Source organism: Spinacia oleracea, chromosome 6 (assembly GCF_020520425.1).
Source record: "Spinacia oleracea cultivar Varoflay chromosome 6, BTI_SOV_V1, whole genome shotgun sequence".
In the NCBI taxonomy this organism is placed as follows: domain Eukaryota; kingdom Viridiplantae; phylum Streptophyta; class Magnoliopsida; order Caryophyllales; family Amaranthaceae; genus Spinacia; species Spinacia oleracea.
Genome location: NC_079492.1, coordinates 136,863,323 through 136,885,862, shown reverse-complemented (window position 1 = coordinate 136,885,862; position 22,540 = coordinate 136,863,323). Strand labels below are relative to the sequence as shown.

The 22,540-nt window shown below is 37.2% G+C and overlaps 4 protein-coding genes across 4 annotated transcripts; all 4 read left to right on the top strand.

Annotated features, from left to right (window-relative positions):
* The first annotated feature begins 7,858 nt into the window (after window positions 1–7,858).
* On the top strand, window positions 7,859–10,411 carry LOC110777452 (uncharacterized). Its single transcript, XM_056832835.1, has one exon. It carries the CDS (start codon window positions 7,859–7,861, stop codon window positions 10,409–10,411), a length of 2,553 nt encoding a protein of 850 aa, XP_056688813.1.
* Window positions 10,412–10,438: 27 nt separating this feature from the next.
* LOC130463644 (uncharacterized) lies at window positions 10,439–13,061 on the top strand. Its single transcript, XM_056832834.1, has 4 exons — window positions 10,439–10,522; window positions 11,652–12,083; window positions 12,175–12,665; window positions 12,764–13,061. Exons 2-4 carry the CDS (start codon window positions 11,652–11,654, stop codon window positions 13,059–13,061), a joined length of 1,221 nt encoding a protein of 406 aa, XP_056688812.1. The 5' UTR covers window positions 10,439–10,522.
* A 361-nt stretch (window positions 13,062–13,422) lies between these two features.
* On the top strand, window positions 13,423–21,013 carry LOC110776304 (ethylene-overproduction protein 1). The gene is made up of 4 exons (XM_021980849.2): window positions 13,423–15,853; window positions 17,401–17,692; window positions 17,771–18,080; window positions 20,273–21,013. The coding sequence occupies exons 1-4, from the start codon at window positions 13,764–13,766 to the stop codon at window positions 20,581–20,583; spliced, it is 3,003 nt and encodes a 1,000-aa protein (XP_021836541.2). The 5' UTR covers window positions 13,423–13,763; the 3' UTR covers window positions 20,584–21,013.
* A 336-nt stretch (window positions 21,014–21,349) lies between these two features.
* LOC110776303 (uncharacterized) lies at window positions 21,350–22,341 on the top strand. Its single transcript, XM_021980848.2, has one exon. It carries the CDS (start codon window positions 21,424–21,426, stop codon window positions 22,195–22,197), a length of 774 nt encoding a protein of 257 aa, XP_021836540.2. The 5' UTR covers window positions 21,350–21,423; the 3' UTR covers window positions 22,198–22,341.
* The last annotated feature ends 199 nt before the right edge of the window (window positions 22,342–22,540 follow it).

Below are 22,540 nucleotides of genomic sequence, written 5' to 3'. Positions count from 1 at the left end.
TCTATGCTCAACGCATTAATTCAACGACATTGAACATGAAATTCCAACATAAACAAGTTCATAAATATATTCATCATATTCTCAATACAACACACATCCAAGCACACAGGTATGTACGTACCTTGTGTAAACAAACTGATAGGCCACTTTAACGAATTCAAAAGTCGCCTACAAAGAATTCTCCGCCTAAAAACAACCAATAAAATTCCCCAATCAATTTCCAACAATTTACAGCAATACTAAAGTACTCTAAATAGACCCTAAACATATTACGAACCATCCCAAATATCGAAATTTAACTAAATATCCTCCAAGCATAATAACTATTAAACTAATGATCCCAAATCGTTCTAATCTCCAATAAAACATCCCTTTTAAAATTTCCAGCAATATAAAATAATTTCAAACGTCCACAAAACATAATCAACGTTCTTAAAATCATAAAAATAATAGCTTTAATGACGTATAATCATTCTATTATGATTTAAAATCATTAAGAACCTTAAAAATTCATACTTTAATAATTAAAACTCTTATTTTAATCAAATTATATAATCTGAAAATTAACAACTTAATTATACAAAACATATAATCTGAAAATTATAATTAAACCATAAAACTATAAATCTAATACAAGAAAACATGAATTAACTTAATAAACATAATTAAAACCCTAACTTAAACATGATTAACAAATCTGAAAATAAATTAGTTTATAATATCAACATATAATTTGAATTCTAAATATAAATTATCAAAACTAATAATTTAAACTATGAAAACCTTAATTAAATTATTATAACATAATATTGCATTAATTAAATAAAAGGTTAAAGGATTAACCAAAAAGAGACAAAAGGGGGTGGCTGGCCGGCGACAAGGGGCGGCGGCAGCAGGAACAGGTGCTCGCGGAGGTTGGCGGCGCGACGGCGGTTCAGGTGGCAGGAAGGTCGTCGCACGACGTGAGGAAGGGAAGACGAACACGCAGGGAAGAAGAAGAGTGCTGCTGTGCGTGGAGGGCGCGGCAGCAGAAGGGCGGCGTGGTGGTTGCGCGACTGTTGGTGGTGGTGTGGCTGGCGCAGCAACGACTGTTCGAACACAATGCCACGAGAGGAAGAAAGTAAGAAATCAAATCAGGAAGAAAAGAAACGAAAAAAGAGAAGGGAGGAGGAAGGGACGAAGAAGAAGGGGTGAGACGCCTTACCGGGGGCGACGGGGGTTGCTGCGCGAATCAGAAACGAACAAAGGGGAGGGAAGCAGTGGTGAGAATTACGAAAGGAAAAAGAAAGAAAGAAAGAAAGAAAGAAAGAAAGGGAAAGAGAAACGACGGAGGAGATGAGTGTTACCGGCGACACGTGAGAGGTTCCGGCGGTGAGGGCAGCGGCTGCGCAAGGAGGAGCAGAGAAACTGCAGTGAGGACTTGTTTGTTGTACGTGAAACAGAGAGAAGGAAAGGGCTTTGGTGTGTTACGTGAAAATAGTTTGAGCTTTGGATTTTTATGTTGGGCTTTCCCAAGTGGGCTCGAATTAAGATTTAGCTTTTATGATTCGAATCCAAACTGAATAGGATCGTTTTCTAAATTCAATCAATTTTCGTAATTCAAATTCTTTTTAACTTAAAATTCTAAAATTATTTTCGATTTCGTAAAGTTGAAATTATTAAAATGTAATAAATCAATATACGTTAATTATATATTTATTACTTAAAATTCATAAATTCTATTTAAATATAAATAATATACATTAAAATATATTAATAAAATTTATAAATTTACGGGGGATTACAAATACGGAGTATAAGGGAACAACGACAAAATGATAACTTGCAAGCATGCATAATGCCATATAATCCTTGATGCATTTTTTCCCTATACCTTTTAGGCCTTGTTCGGCAAAATTAGGGTGGCGGATAGCGGTTAACGGTTGAGTAGCGGGTAGCGGTTAGAGTAGTGAGTAGCGGTGAATAGTAGCGGGTAACAATTAGCAGTCAAAGTAGTGGGTAACTAATATGAGTGTTCGATAAAGTAGCGGTTGATATTATAAAATAAAAATAAAAGCTAAAATTTTATTTAAAACTTTATTATAAATTTGTCAAACGCTACCCGCTACCTTAAACGCTACTAATTTTAACGTTTGACAAAAGCTACCCAACCGCTACCTCAACCGTTAACCGCTACCTAAATCTAGCACTTTACCAAACACTTACAAATTTTACAAGTAGCGTATTGACTAGGTCAAAACGCTACCCGCTACCTCAAACGCTACCGCCGACCACGCCCTTAGTAATTATTTTAGTGGCGAGACTGTTTAGAGATTTGCTCATATTTATGAAACTAATTTTCTTCATAAGGAATTTTTTTTCTTTCCTAAAATCTTAAAATATAGTGTTGATTTATAGCGTAGCACTGTTTTGGTTGATGACAAGTGTGGATTTTCTTTTCTGTTTTTACTAGCTTTTTGTTTTATGTTCACAAAAAAAACCTTTATGCTCTTTCCGTTATGTTGTTTTTCTTCCCAATTATTGAATTATCTCTACCAATTATTGAATCTTATTCATCTCCTTATAATGTTGTAAGATTTTTGGGTCATATTACTAATTGATTTGCTAATGAGGATGTGTGAAGCATCATGGTAGATGTCAGTTCTACCGCTTCTACGTCTACAATTGATTGCATCATGTTTAGTTCAATTTCAAGCCAGGCCCGGTCCTGACATTTTGAGGGCCTTAGGTGAAATATGGGATTTGGACCCCTTCGAAAATAATACGTCTTTAACTGAAATGATATTTTTTTTTTTGTGAAATCCATTATATTGTTGAATTCAAATCAATGAAAACTTACTATATCTCCTTTGCAGGATCCTAGAATTTCAAAATCTGGCTCTAGTCGATTTCTTGAAATATTTCAATAAAATAAATACTCACTTAATTACAAGATAATTAATATGCGTAAAGAGATATTTTTAAAAAATAAAGGTTCATTTTGAGCATATAAAAATATCAGTTAATTTTGTCTTCATTAAAATGCTTATCTATTTTAAAACTTATAAACCCATAGTCCATCAATCGAACCCTAGACCTCTAGTAAATATCAAAATTTTAGAAGCTACTTTCTACCAATAAGCCAAAAAAATAACATGTGTATTTAATGCGTTGTTTATTACTAGTACTAAATTACTGGATAGACAATTATTTTGGGCCCCTTTCCGCCTTGGGCCCTAGGCGGTCGCACCCCTCGCCTACCCCTTAGGGCCGGCCCTGCTTCAAGTCTGTAACATATTAAAACCCCTCGTGAAAAGTTGTATGAATGTAAAAGATGGCGTTTCATCATTGTTGCATATCGTTTACAAGGATAGTAATTTTGTCGAAACAGATTTTATTTGATTCAAATATTTTGTAATTTGTATTGATACTCTGTATGTTAAATTTCTATTGTAAATATTATATGACTTTTTAAATGAATTATTTTCTACTGCATTTTTTTTAAGAAAAAAATCTAAGATAAGAGCCCAAGCAAAAAATGGTTGGTTATCTTGAGGTGCACATTAAAGGGACCAACGTTGCCCCACATATGAGAATCATGTCTGAGGTTGGATCTCCCAAACCTCCTGGGCCTTTGCATGGGTCACTAAAGTTGGGCCCACGCTATATTTTGGGAACTCATCTGTATCGGACAATCTGACATGTACTATTATGAGTTTTTTGACTTTGGACAATATTTGGATAGCGCCATCAATTTTTTGTGATCCCACATCCTCTACACAATAGTCAATCTCATGTCACTACCGCTACATGAACTTTAAAATCAGATATTCGGGACGACACGTTTTTCAGCTCAATCAATAAAATTGTAACTGTACCAAGTGTTTGTTGGTTCAGTGGTGATTGAGGCTGAATTTGGTAAGAAGAACTCGTGTTCATCCCCCGTAACAAAAATTGGGAGGGGACTGGAACCTATCCATCAAGAACTCGCCCCGAATCCGGATTAACCCTAAGGGGGAACGGGTGCTAACACCAAAAATAAAATTGTGATTGTATCTTGTACAAGTGAAATTTTTTCATTGATTTGGTCGAGCCGTAAAAGCAATACAAGTAAAAAATGAAGAGGGGAATTCGTTGAATTATTGAATTCTACTCATTAAAACTTAATTTTGCTGAATTTAAATTATTTTATTTTTTACCCAAACTTACCCACGCTTTTACTAAATATTATTTTTTCAGGTAAAGAAAACAATTGCTAAGATCAACATAACACCCACAAGTGCCTCTTAAGGCAGAGTTGAGCCATCTTTGTTGTTCTTGTTTATGACCCAGATTAGGGGCATTTCTATATTCTACGTATGTGGTTATATGAGTATATCAGTACGAAGGAGAAGATGATTAAGTGATTAACATGAGCGACATCTGTCAAGTAGTGTTACATCGTTAGATTTCACTATTATTGTATTAATGAGGTCCATAGGTCACGGACTCACATGTACAATAAGCAGTAATTTAAATCAGCAACAAGAAGGTTTTTTAAATAAAAGTAATTTACAAAAACAATCATTTTAATGGTGAACAACTGAAAACCTAAAGTACAGACCTTTACAATTTCTTAAGCTTAACTTATTTTATCAAACTTTTGCTTAATTTATCTTATGATTTTACCAATCTTAATTTACTTTGTTGAAGTAAACTTGTGTTTTTACCGAACTTAGTTTCCCGAATGTAATTGTAAACACCAAATTGTGTCTCCCCCTGTCCCTTTGTAGCAAACGTGCGATCACGATAACTACGTTACATATGCTATCAAGGTCTTGCCACTCTTATGTTTCTCTTTTCTACTTCTCTTTCTAGGGTTTGTAAAAATTAGGGTTTCTTAGGCCGCTAATAGTCAAAATTTTTCGGAAATAGTCAAAGTTCTGATCCTTTCTCTTCTCTTCAATTATGTTTTGTTTTTTGCATTTGATCTCAATAAAACAACATATTTTCAGTGTAGAAAGTATCACTATGGTGGGTTTGATTCTAGTTAAGTTTTGATTCTAGTCAATAAATATTTGTGCGAGATCGAAAAAGAGGTCAATCTTTCGAATACAAACAGACGAATTAGATGGAAACCAAATTTATTATTGCTACAACAAATCTATAGACCCCTCGCCGAAAAATGCTGTAAATCACAACGATATGAAAGAGGTATACAAAATGTTCGATATACTACGATCTTAACTACGGTGAAATAATTTTTTTTATTTCATTCGATTATTATGTATTTATTATATTCAAATTTATATAACTGTATGTAGAGGTCGTATGTCTTTTTGAATTAATTTGGTTGTATAAAATATTTTTTGCTAGAATGTATCCAATTTGAATGTCATAAATCTAAAGAGATCATTCGGCCCAGAATCATTTTGACACCTAATGAATGTTGAAATAAATCACCGGGCTCATGTCCATTATAATTTATAAGGTCAAATGAGCCCATAACAACCAATACCACTTAAGAGATCCATAAACTCTAGATTAGTTCATGAAATACTATTTGTTAAATACGCCTTCAAAAACGTTTTCCATATACGCATTTCAACATCAATTATTTAACCACGAATAATTAAAAATTATAAAAAAGGTTGATATTTTAAAATCATACATTAGGACAATTCTAACAAGAACCAACATAAATATAAATTTATGGTACATTTTTCAATTGTTAAGTGTGTCTCTCCTTAAATTAAAATTAGTGGCGGAGTAATATCTCCGTAGTTTCTTCCTAAATTCTTTCAGTAAAATTGATACTAGTCAATAGAATGTTTTTTTTTTACGGAGTATGTACTTATTAAACTCATAAGTTATATCTTTTTACTACTTTTAGGAAATCCAAGAATTTAATCCCTCAAAAAAGAAGCTCATAATGAGTCGAGCAATGTCAAGAGGTCTTGTACTAAGATTTTTTTTCATAATAATTTTGATTTTTGTTAGACTCCTTTATATTTACAAAATTTATCCCTTCACCTTTAAGATTCACGGAAGACTTCTTTAACTTATGTAAGTATTATTTTATTCAACTCACAAACTGAGTCTTGGTTTTTCAAGATCCGATAAAAGAATTTGCTAAGAGTCGCCCGCTTTAATGCTACAACTTTTTTTTCTAGTATTGTGACTAGGTGAATTATATGTCGTGTCAGAAAAACTCAAGTCTTAAGACTTGATCTTAATCATGTTCTTTATGTTTTATCTCTTGGGATCTTAGTTATTTTCGAACCAAAACTGATTAACTTCTTCTTGGAGGTTTGTCATATTTGGCAATTCATCTTAGTTTGATCGATTCTAATAAATTAAGTTCAATTTAGATCCAATAAGTTAAAATTTACCAATAACAATTAAAATAGTGATATTTATATCTTTTTATTTTCGTAAAAAAACTTGATCAGAGTGGAATTGTTCAATAATACATCTACTAAAAAACTAAAGAAATATAAATCAAGAAAAATATGTCATTTTTCTATATACAACCGGTTATACCATGTTACGCGTACATATAAAACCGACTATACTGTGAAATCCTAAAGTAACATACGATGTGAAAAATAATGAACAAATACTCCATAAGCTAAAAAAAAATTAGAAAAGAAGGAGGAGTACTTAATTCGATTAAAAAAAAAAAAAATTAGGAATAGCAGTTCATAATAATGGAAGAGGTATAGAAAGTGCCTACGGCTCTCCAATCTCTATTCCCAACCGTTTTTTACGCACACGACATCACCACTTCTTCTTACACACAAAACAATACAAAATGGGGGGAAAAAATTAACCAAATAATTCCAAACACAAAAACAAAAACGAGCGATTTCCGTCAATAATGCACAAAGATAAGTTAATTCCCAAAATACGTTACTTTTTTTGTTAATTCCCACCATACCGTCCACGTCAGCATAGTGAACCGGTCTTTTTTTTTTTAAATAAGCAGCGCAAAACCGCTATCTCAGATAGCGGTTTATGGGGGTTAACCGCTATCTGAGATAGCGGTTCCTGTTTAATGAACCGCCATCTCAGATAGCGGTTCCTGTTTAATGAACCGCCATCTCAGATAGCGGTTTACCACTTATCACTTACCTCCAGGAAGCAAATTCAAAAAATCAAAAGCACAAAAAAAACCCGCTTTGTTCTGCGTCTCTCTCTCTGTCTCCGTCGTCCCTGTTTCTCTCTCCACCGGCCGGCTCGCCGTTAGCCGACCTCATTCCTCGCCCTACCTCCGGCCGTCGCGTCGAGCCTCCTCACCCACAACGGATTCTCGAGTCTCTTTCTCACCCTTCTCCATCGTTCCTCCGTTTCGAAATTGTTCCTCAGCCCTTGCCGGCTGTCGGACCTCTTCCTCACCACCACTAGCCGTCGAGCCTCCTCATCAGCCACCAAAGCCGTCGAGCTTCTTTCTCACCCACCACCGGTCGTCGGTGGTTCGAAATCAGGTAAGCCCTAATTTTTTTTTGAATTAATATATTTGAAGCTAATTATTAATTCAGTAATAATCGTTGCTATGTTTAGGTTTGTTTGATGATGTTATTAGGAAGATCATGCTTATGTTTGATTGATGAGTTTATGATATGATTACCCTGAATTAATTGTAATTTTTTTTATTGTTAACGTATATCTAACCGCTATTTGAGATAGCGATGAAATGAATTATATTATTTTAAAGTGATTATGCTGTGATTTTTATTTTTTTGAATTATTTCTGATCTTTGATTCGTTTTAAGCTCTTGAGTTTTTCAATTTGGAATTTTAGTCTTCAATTTTTCAAGTTCAATTGAATTGAAATCAGATTATGATGGCCCAAATTAGGGATTTCATATTATTAATCATATTATTTTTTGTTTAGAATATGGAGTTGCCAGACTATCCTATTTATTGTCATTGGGGAGGGGAAATTTTGCAAAGTAGCGGTGATGTTACATATAAAGGAGGAGAGCGAAAATTTGGGTTTGTCAATTGTCAAATGAGTTATGATGAGGTTTTGAGTAAGGTTTATGATCTTATGAGATGTGACTCGAGATATGTGGAGTTGAAGCTACTAATGAGGTATCCAATGATGTCCGGTTCATATGAAGCCATTCCGTTGGATGATGACAATTCTTTAAAAGCAATGTTGATTGCTATGTCTCAAACACAATCAACCACAATGCAATTGTTCATCGAGCAACTTCCAAAGCAACCTGAAACTCAATCCCACTTGGAATCCTTTCATGAAATGGAATCATTTCCCTACTTGCCCTTGACAAATCAAAGTGGGTTAACGGGTTCATTCACAAGAATGCTTACGGATGAACAATATGCTAGTGAACACATTTTAGAGCTCACTTCTCCAACTCAAACACCACATGTAGAAGCTACAAATGGTGATCCATCTATGATACTTTTCGATTCTCTAGATCAAATATGTGTTGATTTTTTTGGAGATGAAGAGGTTGGGGTGGATAGTGATGTTGATGAAGATGAAGATACACAAGATGCTAATGACAAAGCTATAAGAGAAAGCGCTCCATCTCAAATTTTCAACAATGTTGCAGAGTTGGATCCGATTTTGCTTGATTCTTGGAGGACTTGGTCCAACAACCACTCTTTCGATGGTGAATTTGCTATTGGGCAAGAGTTTGATTCTTCGGCGCAATTGAAAGACATAGTCAAAGGTTATTCCATAGCTAAAAATCATTCATTTAAGGTGTTGGAGAGTGAGCCCACAAAATACGTAGTTGAGTGTAAAAGAAAGAGTTCATGCAAATGCTCATGGAGGTTACGTGCAATCAAGGATCCTTGTCTTGCTTCATTCAGAATTGTGAGGTATAATGGCCCCCATGCAAGTAATTGTTTGGGTGACATAAACTCAATCGATCATCCTCTTCTCTCCTCTGATTTTGTATGCAATGAGATAAAAGATCTTATTCGTGCCGATCCTTCTTTGAAAATCCGTGTTATTGTGCAAGCGGTGAAAGTTAAGTTTAAGTATACCATCACTTACAAGAGAGCTTGGTCAGCGAAACAAAAGGCTATTGCAAGCATTTTTGGTGATTGGGAGCAATCTTACGAAGAGTTGCCTAGGTACATGCAAGCATTGAAAGAATCTAATCCAGGAACCGTCGTGGAATGGTGTACCTTGGCTTCTAATGAAGATCCTTCTGTTCACATTTTTTTTAGAGTGTTTTGGGCATTCAAGCCTTCCATCGATGGTTTTAAGCACTGTCGACCCCTAATCACCATAGATGGAACTCATTTGTATGGTAAGTACAAGGGCACGTTACTCATAGCCATGGGTACAGATGCGAATTCTCAATTGTTCCCTCTTGCTTTTGCTATTGTTGAAAGTGAAAATGGTGAGAGTTGGAAATGGTTCATGAAATGCATTCGGCATTTAGTTACTCAGAGGGAAGGTTTATGTGTCATTTCTGATAGACATGCAGGGATTTTGCAAACAATGAATGAGGTCAATAGTGGGTGGGAGGAGCCGCGTGCCCACCATCGATTTTGTACTCGTCACCTTGCCTCTAATGTCAACACTCAGTTCAAGAATGCTTATGTGAAGAACCTTTTCGGAAAAGCCGCAGATGCTCGTCAAAGAAAGAAGTTTGATTACTACTTGGGAAGAATTGGTGAATTGAATGTTGAAGCTCATAAGTACTTGATGGATATTTCTTCTCATCGGTGGTCGATCCACCATGATGGTGGTTTTAGATATGGCGTGAAAACCACAAACATGTCCGAAGCTTTTAATGGGGTGATGAAAGGTGCTCGTTGTTTGCCGATAACCGCCCTTGTTCGGATGACGTTTTACCGAGTGAACTCCTACTTTGTTACAAGACGAGGTTGGGGTAAAAGGAGAATTGAAGAAGGCCACGATTTCGTTGAGAAGGCCACAACAACAATTGAAATGAACATGGCAAAATCTGGTGCTCACGAGGTCCAAGCCTTTGATCATGAGATGGGGCTATTTGAGGTTACAACTGGACGAGGAGGCAGGGCTTCAGGTAAAGGTGGTAACGTACACACTGTTAACCTTGTAGCCAAAACTTGCACTTGTGAGAAATTAAAAATCTACAAGTTGCCATGCTCCCATGTGCTTGCGGTTTGTCGTTCTCGCAGCTTATCTTATGCTGCTTTCGTTGATCCTTTCTTTACCACTGTCGAGTATAGGCAAACATACTTGAAGAGCTTTCATCCACTTCCTGATGTTCCCTATTGGCCTCATTATACTGGGGTGAGAATAGTTGCTGATGCTAGTAAACGGCGTGGTGTGGGACGCCCAAAGTCGTCTCGATACCCTAATGAGATGGATTCGAGTGCTCGACGCAGTGTCAATGTAAAATCATGTAGCATTTGTCGACGTCAAGGGCATAATAAGAAAACTTGTGCAGCTAGGGGTGGTGTTGGATCATCGGGGTAATAAACTCAGTTTATATTTGTTAGTTGGCTTAGGGTTCACTTTTCATGTGGCCATACAGCTAGTGGACTCTCTTTCTTTAGGGATGCACTTGACCATCAAAAGGAGACACAGGTATTTAATATCTCACCTTACTAATTACTCAAATGCTTCTTTTGTTTCAAGTTAGGTCAACTTTGGTCAATTTTTGTCAATGTAGGTGCATTAAAGTCAACTAGTTCAACTTTGGTCTAAATTGTCAATTTAAGTCAACTTTGGTCTAAATTGTCAATTTAAGTCAACTTTGGTCTAAATTGTGATTAATTCAAGTTAAAAGTATAAAATGACCTAAATTCAACTAAAATAGCATAAATTGACCTAAATTCAACTAAAATAGCCTAAATTATATTAGTTAGGTCAACTTTGGTCAATTTAAGTCAACTTTGGTAAACTTTGGTCTAAATTGTGATTAATTCAACTAAAAAACCATAAAATGACCTAAATTCAACTAATATAGCATAAATTGACCTAAATTCAACTAAAATTGCCTAAATTCAACTAGTTAGGTCAACTTCGGTCAATTTAAGTCAACATTGGTCAACTTTGGTCTAAATTGTGGTTAATTCAACTAGTTAGGTCAACTTAGGTCAACTTAGGTCAATTAAGTCAACGAACGTCAATTTGAGCTCCCTCGATTCTACTTAGATAAAGTTATGTTAATTTAGGTTAATTTAGGTAAATTTGTGTTATTTTTGTCTTAAATAGCCTACATTCACCAAAAATTGTCTAAAAATTCCCTTAATTCACCAAAAATTGCCTAAAAAGGCTAAAATCGCATAAAATAGCTTCAATTCACCTTAATTAGCCTAAATCCACCAAACATAGCATAAAAAGGCCTAAACTAGCTTAAATTCACCTAACATAGTCTAGAATAGCTTGGATTCACCTAAAATAGGCTAAAATAGCTTAAATTCACCTAAAATGGCATATAATAGCTTAAATTCACCAAAGATTGCCTAAAAAGGCTTAAGTTCGCCTAAAATGGCCTAAAATCGCCTTAAATAGCTTCAATTCACCTTAATTAGCCTAAATCCACCAAAAATAGCCTAAATACACCTAAACACGCTTAAGTTCACCTAACATAGTCTATAATAGCTTAAAATCACACCTAAAGGCTTAAATTCACCTAGAATTGTCCAAAATAGCCTAAAATTGCTTAATTTCACCTAAAATTGCCTAAATACTCACTTTTTACTTATTGTAGATGACTTGGCAGCCATATTCAGAGACGGTACTTGGTTTACTACCCGAAATTTGTAGATGTGATAGAGATATATGGCGCTCAGTTGTACCGTTGATTTGCTTTGACATTGTTGAGTACCACTACCCAAATCGAGTGATGCGTCAGTTTGGATTGGAACAGTCAGTTCCCGTTGCGTGTGACACGAGTGTTGATCTTCATAATGTGGATCGACGGCATAAAAACAAGAAGTTTGAAGAGATGCATCGCAAATATGTGGAGGAGTGGCGTGATCGTGAGAGTCGGATTGTTCAAGGCACTCCTTTTGCCGGTCATCGTGAGAGGATGAAGGAGTATATGGATTGGTATTGTAGCATCACGAGACTCCTCATTACTCCTGTTACACGATCACCCCCCACCACTCATTATCAGCCGTCTTCCTCTGATATTATTTTGGTAAATTAATCCTTGTTCCATTTTCATGTATAATGTTTATATTCATAACTAATGTTGAATTCTAATTATTGTTTCACATTCTTTTTTGTAGTCACATGCATTGGCTGATCTTGCCTCAAGATGCACTCGAGCTGTGGATTCTGCGTTAGAGTTACCTCCCAGTTTGGCCCTTCCTCTCACTCTTGATACGTTACGCAATTTGAGTTCCTCTTGCATTGAGACCTTATCAAGAGTGGGGCAAGAACATATCCTCCAACAATATGATTTAGCCTCGTCTCAGTGTACACCCGACACCTCCACCTCACATGTTTCTCGAGGGCGTGGTTTTCGACCACCACGTGCACGCCCTCCACCACTTACTCCTCCTCTACGCCCTATAGCACTTACTTCTCCACACCCTCCACCACCACCTTCTCCACGCCCTCCACCACCACCTTCTCCACGCCCTCCACCTCTTACTCCTCCTGCATCTCCGCCAGCATCACAAGTTATTTCATCTCCTCCTTTGCAGCTTCTCACTTACCGGCGACAAAAGGGTTGCTCTCCTAGTCAACGTCCCGAGCCAATTGCCGAGGAGGATGAGTCCTCATTTTCATCGTCCGAGCATTCAAAGAAACAACGTAGAACTTAGATTTGAGCTACATTAGAAATTTTGTGTAATCTTTTGTTCTTTTTGCTAGTATTGGAACTTTTAGAACTTTTAGAAACTCATGTGTCATTATTGGAACGATTGAACTTTTGGAAATTTTTTGTTTGCACTCTTCTATTTTGTTGCATAAGTGTTATGGTTTGGTTGGTTGGTATGATTTGTGGAGGTTATTGGAGTTGGATTACAAACGTTGGAGTTGGATTATAGACGTTGTTGGAGATCTTGGATTTGTTTACAGGTTGTTGGAGTTGGACTATTTGGCAGAAGATCTCAGCCCATTTTCTGGCTGCACACTGGAAACTGCAAGTTTGGAGCAGGGGGCATTATGAACCGCTATCTGAGATAGCGGTTTGGTTTTGAACTAAACCGCTATCTCAGAATGCGGCTAAGTAGTATAAACCGCATTCTGAGATAGCGGTTTAGTTCTAAATCAAACCGCTATCTCAGATAGCGGTTTAGTGTTGAACCGGAAAAAAAAAATTAGTTTTCTCTCTCCCATGCTGACGTGGACGGTATGGTGGGAATTAACAAAAAAAGTAACGTATTTTGGGAATTAACTTATCTTTGTGCAATATTGACGGAAATCGCTCAACAAAAACAGTAATTATTTATTTTATTTAAAATTTAATTTAATTTCCTAAATTAAAAAAAGAAAAAGAAAATTGGTCTAAAAAAGCAGAGAATAAGAAAGAGAAAATTTAGACAGAGTGGCCGTTCCCAACGGCCACCCCCCCACTCTCCCTTCTTCTTCCCTTTGGCCGGCCTACGTGCTCCGATCACACTTCCTCCCTTTTTCCAACCCCAAACAATTTCAATTTTTAAATTAATCAAATCCTCTCATTTTGTTTATTTTATTTTATTTCCTGGAAATTTCCCACACAGAATTGGTCAATCAATCCAACAAATTTTAATTAATTTGATTGATTACCCACATCCCCATTTCTGTTCTTTCCTCCGAATTTCGTATTTTAAAATAGTTTTTGATGATTTAATTTTGTGGGGTTTCCTACAAAAATTAAACCAATCGAAAAATGCAGAACAATATTTTGTCAACGATGCGTAGTTTGAAGCTCATAGATGGTTGCAAAAGCACGCAAGTCTACGCAATAAATCCATCCTCCGCCACCAACGGAGGTGGTAACAGCGGCGGAGGTGGTATTGGTATTGGTGCTACAACCGGGGAGAAGCTCCTCCACCAGCTCCAGGACCACCTCCGAGTCAACTCGGTCCGATCCAAGACTCGGACGTCGTCGAATTTGGATGCGAAGATCTTACAGGCGAATCTTCTACAGGAAGCTCTGTTGCCTTACGGTCTCCCGTCGACAGATCTAGTAGAACCCCAGGTAGAACCTTGTCTTAAATTCGTTAATTTCGTTGAAACCCTAGCTGATGTGTATAGGAGAATTGAGGGTTGCCCGCAATTTGAGAAATCTCAAGTTTATCTTGAACAATGTGCCGTTTTTCGCGGTCTCGCCGATTCAAAGCTGTTTCGGCGTAGTCTTAGATCAGCTAGGCAGCATGCGGTTGATGTGCATACGAAGATTGTGTTGGCAGCTTGGTTGAGGTTTGAGAGGAGGGAGGATGAGTTAAACGGGTCGTCGCCTTTGGATTGTTGTGGGAGGATCACTGAATGTCCTAAGGCTAGTTTGATTTCGGGGTATAACCCGGAATCTGCTTTTGATGAGTGTCTTTGTCGTTGTAGGAGAGATGATGATTATAATGGTGGTGGTGGTGGTGCTGGGTCTGTGGCGGGAGATGAAGGTTTGGATGGGTCTACTCGGATTGAGGATGAGGAATGTTCGACTTCTGAGGAGGATTTCGATATGGCTTTCGTTGTTGGAGAGGACGAAGTACGGTGCATTCGTTATAATGTCGCTTCACTTTCTAGACCGCTGAAAACATTGTTGTATGGGAACTTTGTAGAATCAAGGAGGGAGAAGATAAATTTAACCCAGAATGGGATATCTGTCCAGGTTGTTAGAGCCTTGGAGTTGTATAGTAGGAAGAAGAAAGTGGATTTCTTGGATCCACAACTTGTATTAGAGCTACTTTCTTTGGCAAACATGTTTTGTTGCGATGATTTAAAATCCGCTTGTGATGTTTATTTATCATCATTAGTTATTGATAAAGAGAGTGCTTTGATGCTAATGGATTATGGGTTGGAGGAGGCATCATCTCTTTTAGTGGCTGCGTGTTTGCAAGTGTTCTTGAGAGACCTCCCTGGTTCGTTACACGACCAGAAAGTGATGAAATACTTCTGCACTTCAGATGCTAGTAAAAAGTTAGCATTGACTGGGCATTCTTCTTTTCAGTTATACTATTTCCTTAGCCAAACTGCTATAGAAGAGGACATGAAATCTAATATAATGGTAATGTTGTTGGAGCGTCTGGTGGAGTCTGCAACTGAGTCATGGCAGAATCAACTCGCATTTCATCTTATGGGCTGTGTATTTTATGAGAGGAAAGAATATAAGGATGCCCAGAGTTGGTTTGAGGCAGCTGCCGAGGCAGGTCATGTTTATTCATTAGCAGGTATTGCCAGGACAAAGTATAAGCGCGGACACAAGTACACAGCATACAAGCTGATGAATTCATTAATATCTGATTACAAGCCCTCTGGATGGATGTATCAGGAACGATCCCTTTATTGTGTAGGGAAGGAGAAATTGGCAGATCTTGATAAGGCCACAGATTTGGATCCAACTTTATCATTTCCTTACAAGTATAGAGCGATTGCACTTCTAGAGGAAAATAAATTAGGAGCAGCCATCTCTGAAATAAACAAAGTTATCGGTTTCAGGGTCTCTCCAGACTGCCTTGAATTGCGTGCTTGGTTTTCTATTGCTTTTGAAGATTATGAAGGGGCTCTTAGAGACCTGCGTGCACTTTTGACTTTGGACCCTTACTACATGATGTTCCATGGAAAAATGCCTGGAGAGCAGTTGGTGGAGCTCCTTCGCACTCATGTCCAGCAGTGGAGTCAGGCTGATTGCTGGATGCAATTATACGATCGATGGTCATCCGTTGATGATATTGGATCTCTAGCTGTTGTGCACCATATGCTAGCAAATGACCCGGGAAAAAGTCTCCTTCGATTTCGGCAATCTCTCCTTCTCCTTCGGTGAGTGCATACTAGTATACTACATACTTGTGAAGATAATTGTGCACATTTTTATTTGGTGGCATATATGTCCAGCTTTTGTAATGTAATTGATTTTTGCCTTTTTATCTGATTTCAACTTAAAAAGTATTTTCTTTAGACATGAGGTACATGAATTAATCTTAACTCTCAATCAGATTGGTTCTTTCCGTTAAAGTCATTGACGGCCTTGTGTTGCATGAAAGGGAGACTCTGATGGAAACCAGTGTTTACCATTTCTTAAGACAAGGTTATGAATAAAATTGTCGATATTAACCCATAAGGTCCAAAATGGCATATGCAATGCAACTAACATTACGTTCAATGCTACTGCATTGAAAAGTTGTGTTCTGTGAATCAAGTCTGTTCCAAGTCCCCTCTGCATGTCATTCAAAATTTATGAAGCCTAATTACAAATAAATGTTGTAAATTATCTGAAAACGAATGGGGATCCTGAGTTGATGGGTATATTAGTCAATATTATTTGTTCTTCCTGATATTGAGGAGTTATGGGAAGAGACAAAGAGTATATAACGATCTGATTGAGACTTAGCATCTCTTGCACTTGAATTTGTAATATTCTTTGTGTTCTGTATGCTGGATCTTCTACCTGCTATATGTTCTTTCAGAAAGCGTGCGAATTCCTATGCTGAGTGTCAACTGCTAACTAGGAAAAATCTTTTCCTTTTTTCTGGGGCCTTGTGCTAAACCCTTGTGGGCAGTTGCTAATAGTTGTAAAGTGGTCACTGTGAAGCATTCAGTGAGATTGTGAGAGGAGTAGTTTTTGTCTTGGAAAGATCAGAAACAGCTCTATTAAGTATTGGGGTTGTTGTTGGGGGGGGGGGGGGGGGGGGGGTTAGAACCTCCTTCCTGATTCCTCCAGAGTCCAACTTTCACTGCTATGATCAACTATGTTACATTCTCATCAAACTTGATCTATGTATTAATATTGTTCATTGTATCTGTGTCCAGCAGCTTCTATATGTTTGGATGGTAACATAAAGGCCTAAGTGTGGGATGTATATGGCCTTGGTTGATTGAAGATGAAAGGGGACAATGAGATAGCTAGGTCATAAATTGATTTTAGGGATGAGTGGGATTACCAATGGAGACTGATCCTTGAGATTTGGTTGCTAAATCAAAGTGGAAAGTGAAAAGTGTATATTGGCTGCCTAATTTGTGTACTAATGACTCTATTTATAATTTGTTTTACAATCAATCAAGTTATTGAGATTATCCAAAGATATGACGGGGGTTGCTGTTTTTATGTGTGTTGGTGAGGCAGTCAGGTTCATTTTATAGGAAAGGAATGTTTTTGTGAGTTGTTTTTTTTTGTCAGCCTATCTGATTTCAGGTAGAGTGTACCTATTTGCATTGACATTCAACTAACTGGAGTCATTCTTGCCAATTATCATCTGTGTCTACTGTTGAGAAATATAGAAAGTTTGGAAAGTTTTGCATCCATCTTTTTCTATGTCTATCTTCGTATGTCTCTGACAATTGCTTTTCCCCTGAAACATAATCGACAGATTGAACTGCCAGAAGGCTGCAATGCGTAGTCTACGATTAGCTCGAAACTGTTCCACTTCTGACCATGAAAGGCTTGTTTATGAAGGGTGGATCTTATATGATACCGGCCATCGTGAAGAAGCTTTAGCAAAGGCTGAAGAGTCCATATCCATCCAGAGATCATTTGAAGCATTTTTCTTGAAAGCATATGCTTTGGCAGATTCAAATCTTGATGAGGAGTCTTCATCTTATGTAATCCATCTTCTGGAGGAAGCTCTTAGATGCCCTTCAGATGGTTTACGTAAAGGACAAGTATGTATTTTCCAAAACACCTACTGGTCTTGGGATTTTTATCTACAATATTATTCACCCGGATTTTCCTTTCTGCAGGCATTGAATAATTTAGGTAGTGTCTATGTAGACTGTGAAAAGCTGGATCTTGCTGCTGACTGCTACATGAATGCTCTTAACATTAAGCACACGAGAGCACATCAAGGTCTTGCGAGGGTCTATCATGTCAAAAATCAGCGAAAAGCTGCATATGATGAGATGACTAAGTTGATAGAAAAAGCAAGGAACAACGCATCAGCTTACGAGAAACGTTCTGAGTATTGTGACCGTGAAATGGCAAAGAGAGATCTTACCATGGCAACACAACTTGATCCCCTGAGGACGTACCCATATAGATACAGGGCAGCTGGTACGTTTACAAATCAATCTTGTTCTTTCTTTGCTGTAGTGTTTTCCGACGTTCAAAGTTGATAACTTTTGTGACTCATCATAGCCCCTGTTTAAGATATTACCTTAGTTGAAATCACTGAAGCTTGCAACCTCTATTTTCAAAAAGTCAAATTATGTTGACTGGGAATCAAAACACAACTGTTCTGAAAAATCCCATCACAGATAGCTGCAACAAAAATTATGTCGTTCTTTTCACATTATGCACTACGTGATGGTGATTAGCTGTGTTAGAACATCCTTCTCTGTTTTATCTGCCTTTTGCTAAAGTTCTCCCTCCCGTCTCCAACGTTAGTGGTGTAGAAAAGGGTCAAACAAAGGGAGATGAACATTCACAACCAAAGAAGAGAGAAGGATGTAGAAGGGGGTGTTTGTGTTGAGCTAATTTATATTGGTTGTGCTCATTTATACTCCCTCTGCCGTCAGCCCCTGAAAGGTTTCCTCATTTTCCAATGTTGTTTATCCCCAAAAGATTGCTCCATTTCCTTTTTATTTAACATGGTCCCCACAATTTTACTTCCGAACCCACACGCGAAAGGACAAAACTATCAAACAACCACCAACGATAAAGTGAAATGAGGGGGGATGAGGGGAGTATCTATTTGGAGAAAGGAGCATTCTGGTTTCATCTAATATGTTTGCACTAGCATTGGGCTTGCGAGTTGATGTTGATTAATTGTTTGAAAATTGTTTTACTAATTATTTTTTAAGAACTTCTTAGTTAATTCATCATACTAATGAACAATTTTTTTATTCACCATATATAAGATACAATATGGTTTTATTTTGTCAAACAAAAAAAAACCTGATTCTATCATGATAGGTCGCTGCATATTTTGTATTAACTATAAAGTATATTTCTTAAATAAAAAAAAAGATGCTAATTCAAGGTTAAAACCTCATTTTGTGTGGTTATTTTGAACAAAACTTATAGCAATCTAACCGTGATCTCTTCTGTTACATCCTCTATGGCTATGCACCTGATTCCCTCCTAATTGTTGAATAAGTGCAACACTTGTAAATGCACAAGTTTTTGGCAATTGAATTAAGTTAGGTATTTTAATGTGCAAGTGGGTAAAAGTTGGAATTAAATATGTTGATGAAAGGGAGTGAGGGAGTATTTTGTTCACACATAGAGAATTCAATAAATATTAGGATAGAGAATTCCAGAGTTTCTTTGGTGGCTGATATCTTACTCTGGGATTAGGATGTAGTATTCAGAATAAGTGTTTGAGATTGCTTTACATGCTTTATCTGGTGTGATTTTTTGAGCATGTAAAGCGTTAAAGCATGTTAGGAGGTTTGGTTAGCTGAAAGATGGTTATCTGACGGTGGCACTAGCTGACCTTGATTATAAGGAGGTGCCCTTGAGTCAGGAATACCAGATACGACCCTGCTGAAATATTCGGTAACACTGCATGGCAGCTAAGTAATAAGTCACTTTTAAACAAAATTTGGAAAATTCTCCATGTAGAAGCACCAAGTGGAAGTGAATATCAGAATCCCACTTGGTGTTGATCATCTGTCATATGATCCGAGTTCTGATTCTTCTGTACACAATAATCTGATCCAACCACTAGAATCTTGATTAAAGAATCTAGTTATTTCTTCATGTCAATATGCTAGTATATTGGAAAAATTCTTTGAAATTTTCTAGTAGCTCGTTTATACTTCTTGCATGGCTGATCACCATTGTATGACATTCTTAGCATTAGAGATCTGCATTATCGAATTGTCAGTGTTTGGGAATGGAAATTGAAATTGACCTAGCAAAGCCTATTTTACATTTTTACCTTACCATTTGTGGCATATGCGTTAAACCCGTATTTTATTTTACTCTTTTCTTTCCGAGTGAATTTCATGCTTGCATTGGCTCAGAGTTTGAGATTAGTTGTTAAATGTAGAACAAAAAATTAAAGTGGGAACCTAAAGAAAGAAGAGAAATGGTGGTAGAAGAGAGAAATATTGATTGGATAGAGAGAGAAACAGGAAACAGAAACTGTTCAAAAAAGTGTGAAGCTGTGTTGGGACTCTCAAAAATGGAAATTGTGAAATCATTTTGGGACGGAGGGAGTAAAAAAGATTGACTGTCATCATTGTTCGGATGCTAAAAAGATTATTTTGTTATTTTATTAACTGCTTAATTACGTGCAGTACTAATGGATGACCACAAAGAAGAGGAGGCAATAGCAGAACTCTCAAAAGCCATTTTCTTCAAACCAGACCTGCAGCTTCTCCATCTTCGAGCTGCATTTCACGACTCAATGGGAAACTTTGCTGCCACACTTCGAGATTGTGAAGCAGCACTTTCACTTGATCCGACCCATGTAGATACACTTAAGCTTTATAGTGAGGCTCGAGAACGAGTTGATGATCAACAACTCAGCAGATGCGAGTCCTTTAACAGAAAAGATGCACCTGATTTTCATGGCAATCTCAACTATGCTGCAAGAGCTTTTCAGTAAAAACATTAAAAAAAACAAAACAAAAAAAATGGCCATTACTACCAGTCAGCATTTGCAAATATATTTGCAGATTGGTTTGCTGGCTTCTTCATGTATAAGAAAGATGCTGAGGAGAGAGACGAAGATCTGAAGTGAAGGAAACAGGATGGGAAAAGAGGCAAGTCGAAATGTAAATATTATATCGACTTGGTTGCAGTGAGAGTAGCAGTGACATTACCCTGCTGCTGCGGCTTTGTTTTATGCTGCAGCCGAGGAAGGAATTTGTTTTTGTGTAGATGGCAGGCAGCTTGTATGTACACAGGGTTGGGTTTCTGTTTTGTTGTTGTAACATTATGTATTGTTTTGCATTGGCAAATTTATGAAATTTTCCTCCCCTTGAAATGACACAAGGAGGTTTGTCCTTCATATATAAACTCTGTTTCTTACACAATCATAACCTAGCTCTGTTCCACTTTCAGTCTGTCAACAATTCAACTTCAACTCCATTTTTTTTACTAAATTCATATAATCAGGAGCTTTGAGAAGGCTAAAACATGACCATAGAAACTAATTAATGGTCAAAATTAAGAAGTTTTAAGACCTGAAAATCAGAAGCAGCTGAGTTATTTCCTCAACCACAAATTTCTGGTAGAGGTACTTTTGAGACACCTGTGACAAAAAACACCATAAAAAAACACAAAAAAGACTTGGTTGAATGCACGAGAAATCACAGCTTCATCTCCTTTACAATAAATTTATCTAACCGCCTACATACTACAAACTTAGCATTGATCATATAGAACTACAAACTTACTTACTGCACCACATATATCCTACAAAGTACAAACATAAAGAGTAGAAATGAAAGATATTGATACGAAACGCCCAAGGAGGTTAGATCTCAATGCTCCACTCTTGTCAACAAGACGATCTAACCTTGCTTCCGCAGCTAGCTTATTAAAACTATCACGCGTAGGTTCATTACGTGGGTCGTCTAACAGGGTGCCCTTCTCATGGGAGCAGAGTCCCGGCAAGCCTAAAGACGCGTTAACAAGTGATGAAGATGGTGTTGAAGATAGTAATAAGGTGGTCTTGCCTCTTCCTAAACCACCGCTTATCCGTTGGCAACACGACAATGGAGATTGTAACAACAACAACAAAGACGGCGATGATGATGATGGTGGTGGTAGTAGTTTTTCGGATGCCATAGACTTGTTGTCCCTAGTAGAGTCATTAAATACTAGTGAAAGACAAGAATTGGAGAGTGATTTGAATGGAGATAATGGATCAATGTCGTCACCAAATTTCATGATACAAAGATTTCTTCCAGCAGCAACAGCATTGGCTGCATCATCATTGTCTGCTTTAGCAGCAGCAAACAAAGATAAGAATCATTATCATCCAAATAGTAGTAGTGGTGGTAGTAATAAGAATTACTCAAACAGCAATCATTTTAGGGAAGCATCATGTGTTCCAAGAGTAGTAACAGGAGAAGCATACTCTTCATCTAAAGGTTGTGGCTTCCAAATTTTTTTTCCATGGCGCACTAAACACCGGTTGTGTGGAGTTAAGAGTCCGGTACGGCGAGTTCATACCACTTTGAAACCCCAAGTTAGCCCAAGAGATAACAAGTAGATAATTGTATGATACTACTACTATTGTAATTTGTAAGGAGTCCATTTTAATGGAAGATATAATGTATGTATGTATGTATGTATGTAAACCATAGAAGTGTAGGTTGAGCTTTTTATGGCTTTTATGATGAGCAATATTCTACTAGTTTTACATTTGAACTATAAATTTGGGGAGGTCAAGATTTCATTTTTCCGATAAACCATGCTTCTTAAGATTGATCAAATTGCTACCACTAGATTTGTACAGATCAAAATAAATCTATACCGATCGAAATAGATATGCATAGATCATGTCCAGATCATAAACGATAAGTGCAGATCATGTCTAGAGAAGAACTTAGAGC

Excerpts from the sequence above, each read along its gene's own strand:
- LOC110776303 (XM_021980848.2), top strand. The coding sequence starts at position 21,424 with ATGAAAGATATTGATACGAAACGCCCAAGGAGGTTAGATCTCAATGCT.
- LOC110777452 (XM_056832835.1), top strand. The coding sequence starts at position 7,859 with ATGGAGTTGCCAGACTATCCTATTTATTGTCATTGGGGAGGGGAAATT.
- LOC130463644 (XM_056832834.1), top strand. The coding sequence starts at position 11,652 with ATGACTTGGCAGCCATATTCAGAGACGGTACTTGGTTTACTACCCGAA. Across the intron at positions 12,084-12,174 it reads CTTCCTCTGATATTATTTTG|TCACATGCATTGGCTGATCT; the intron begins GTAAATTAATCC and ends TCTTTTTTGTAG. Across the intron at positions 12,666-12,763 it reads CCAATTGCCGAGGAGGATGA|TATTGGAACTTTTAGAACTT; the intron begins GTCCTCATTTTC and ends TCTTTTTGCTAG.
- LOC110776304 (XM_021980849.2), top strand. The coding sequence starts at position 13,764 with ATGCAGAACAATATTTTGTCAACGATGCGTAGTTTGAAGCTCATAGAT. Across the intron at positions 17,693-17,770 it reads ATGGTTTACGTAAAGGACAA|GCATTGAATAATTTAGGTAG; the intron begins GTATGTATTTTC and ends TCCTTTCTGCAG. Across the intron at positions 18,081-20,272 it reads ATATAGATACAGGGCAGCTG|TACTAATGGATGACCACAAA; the intron begins GTACGTTTACAA and ends AATTACGTGCAG.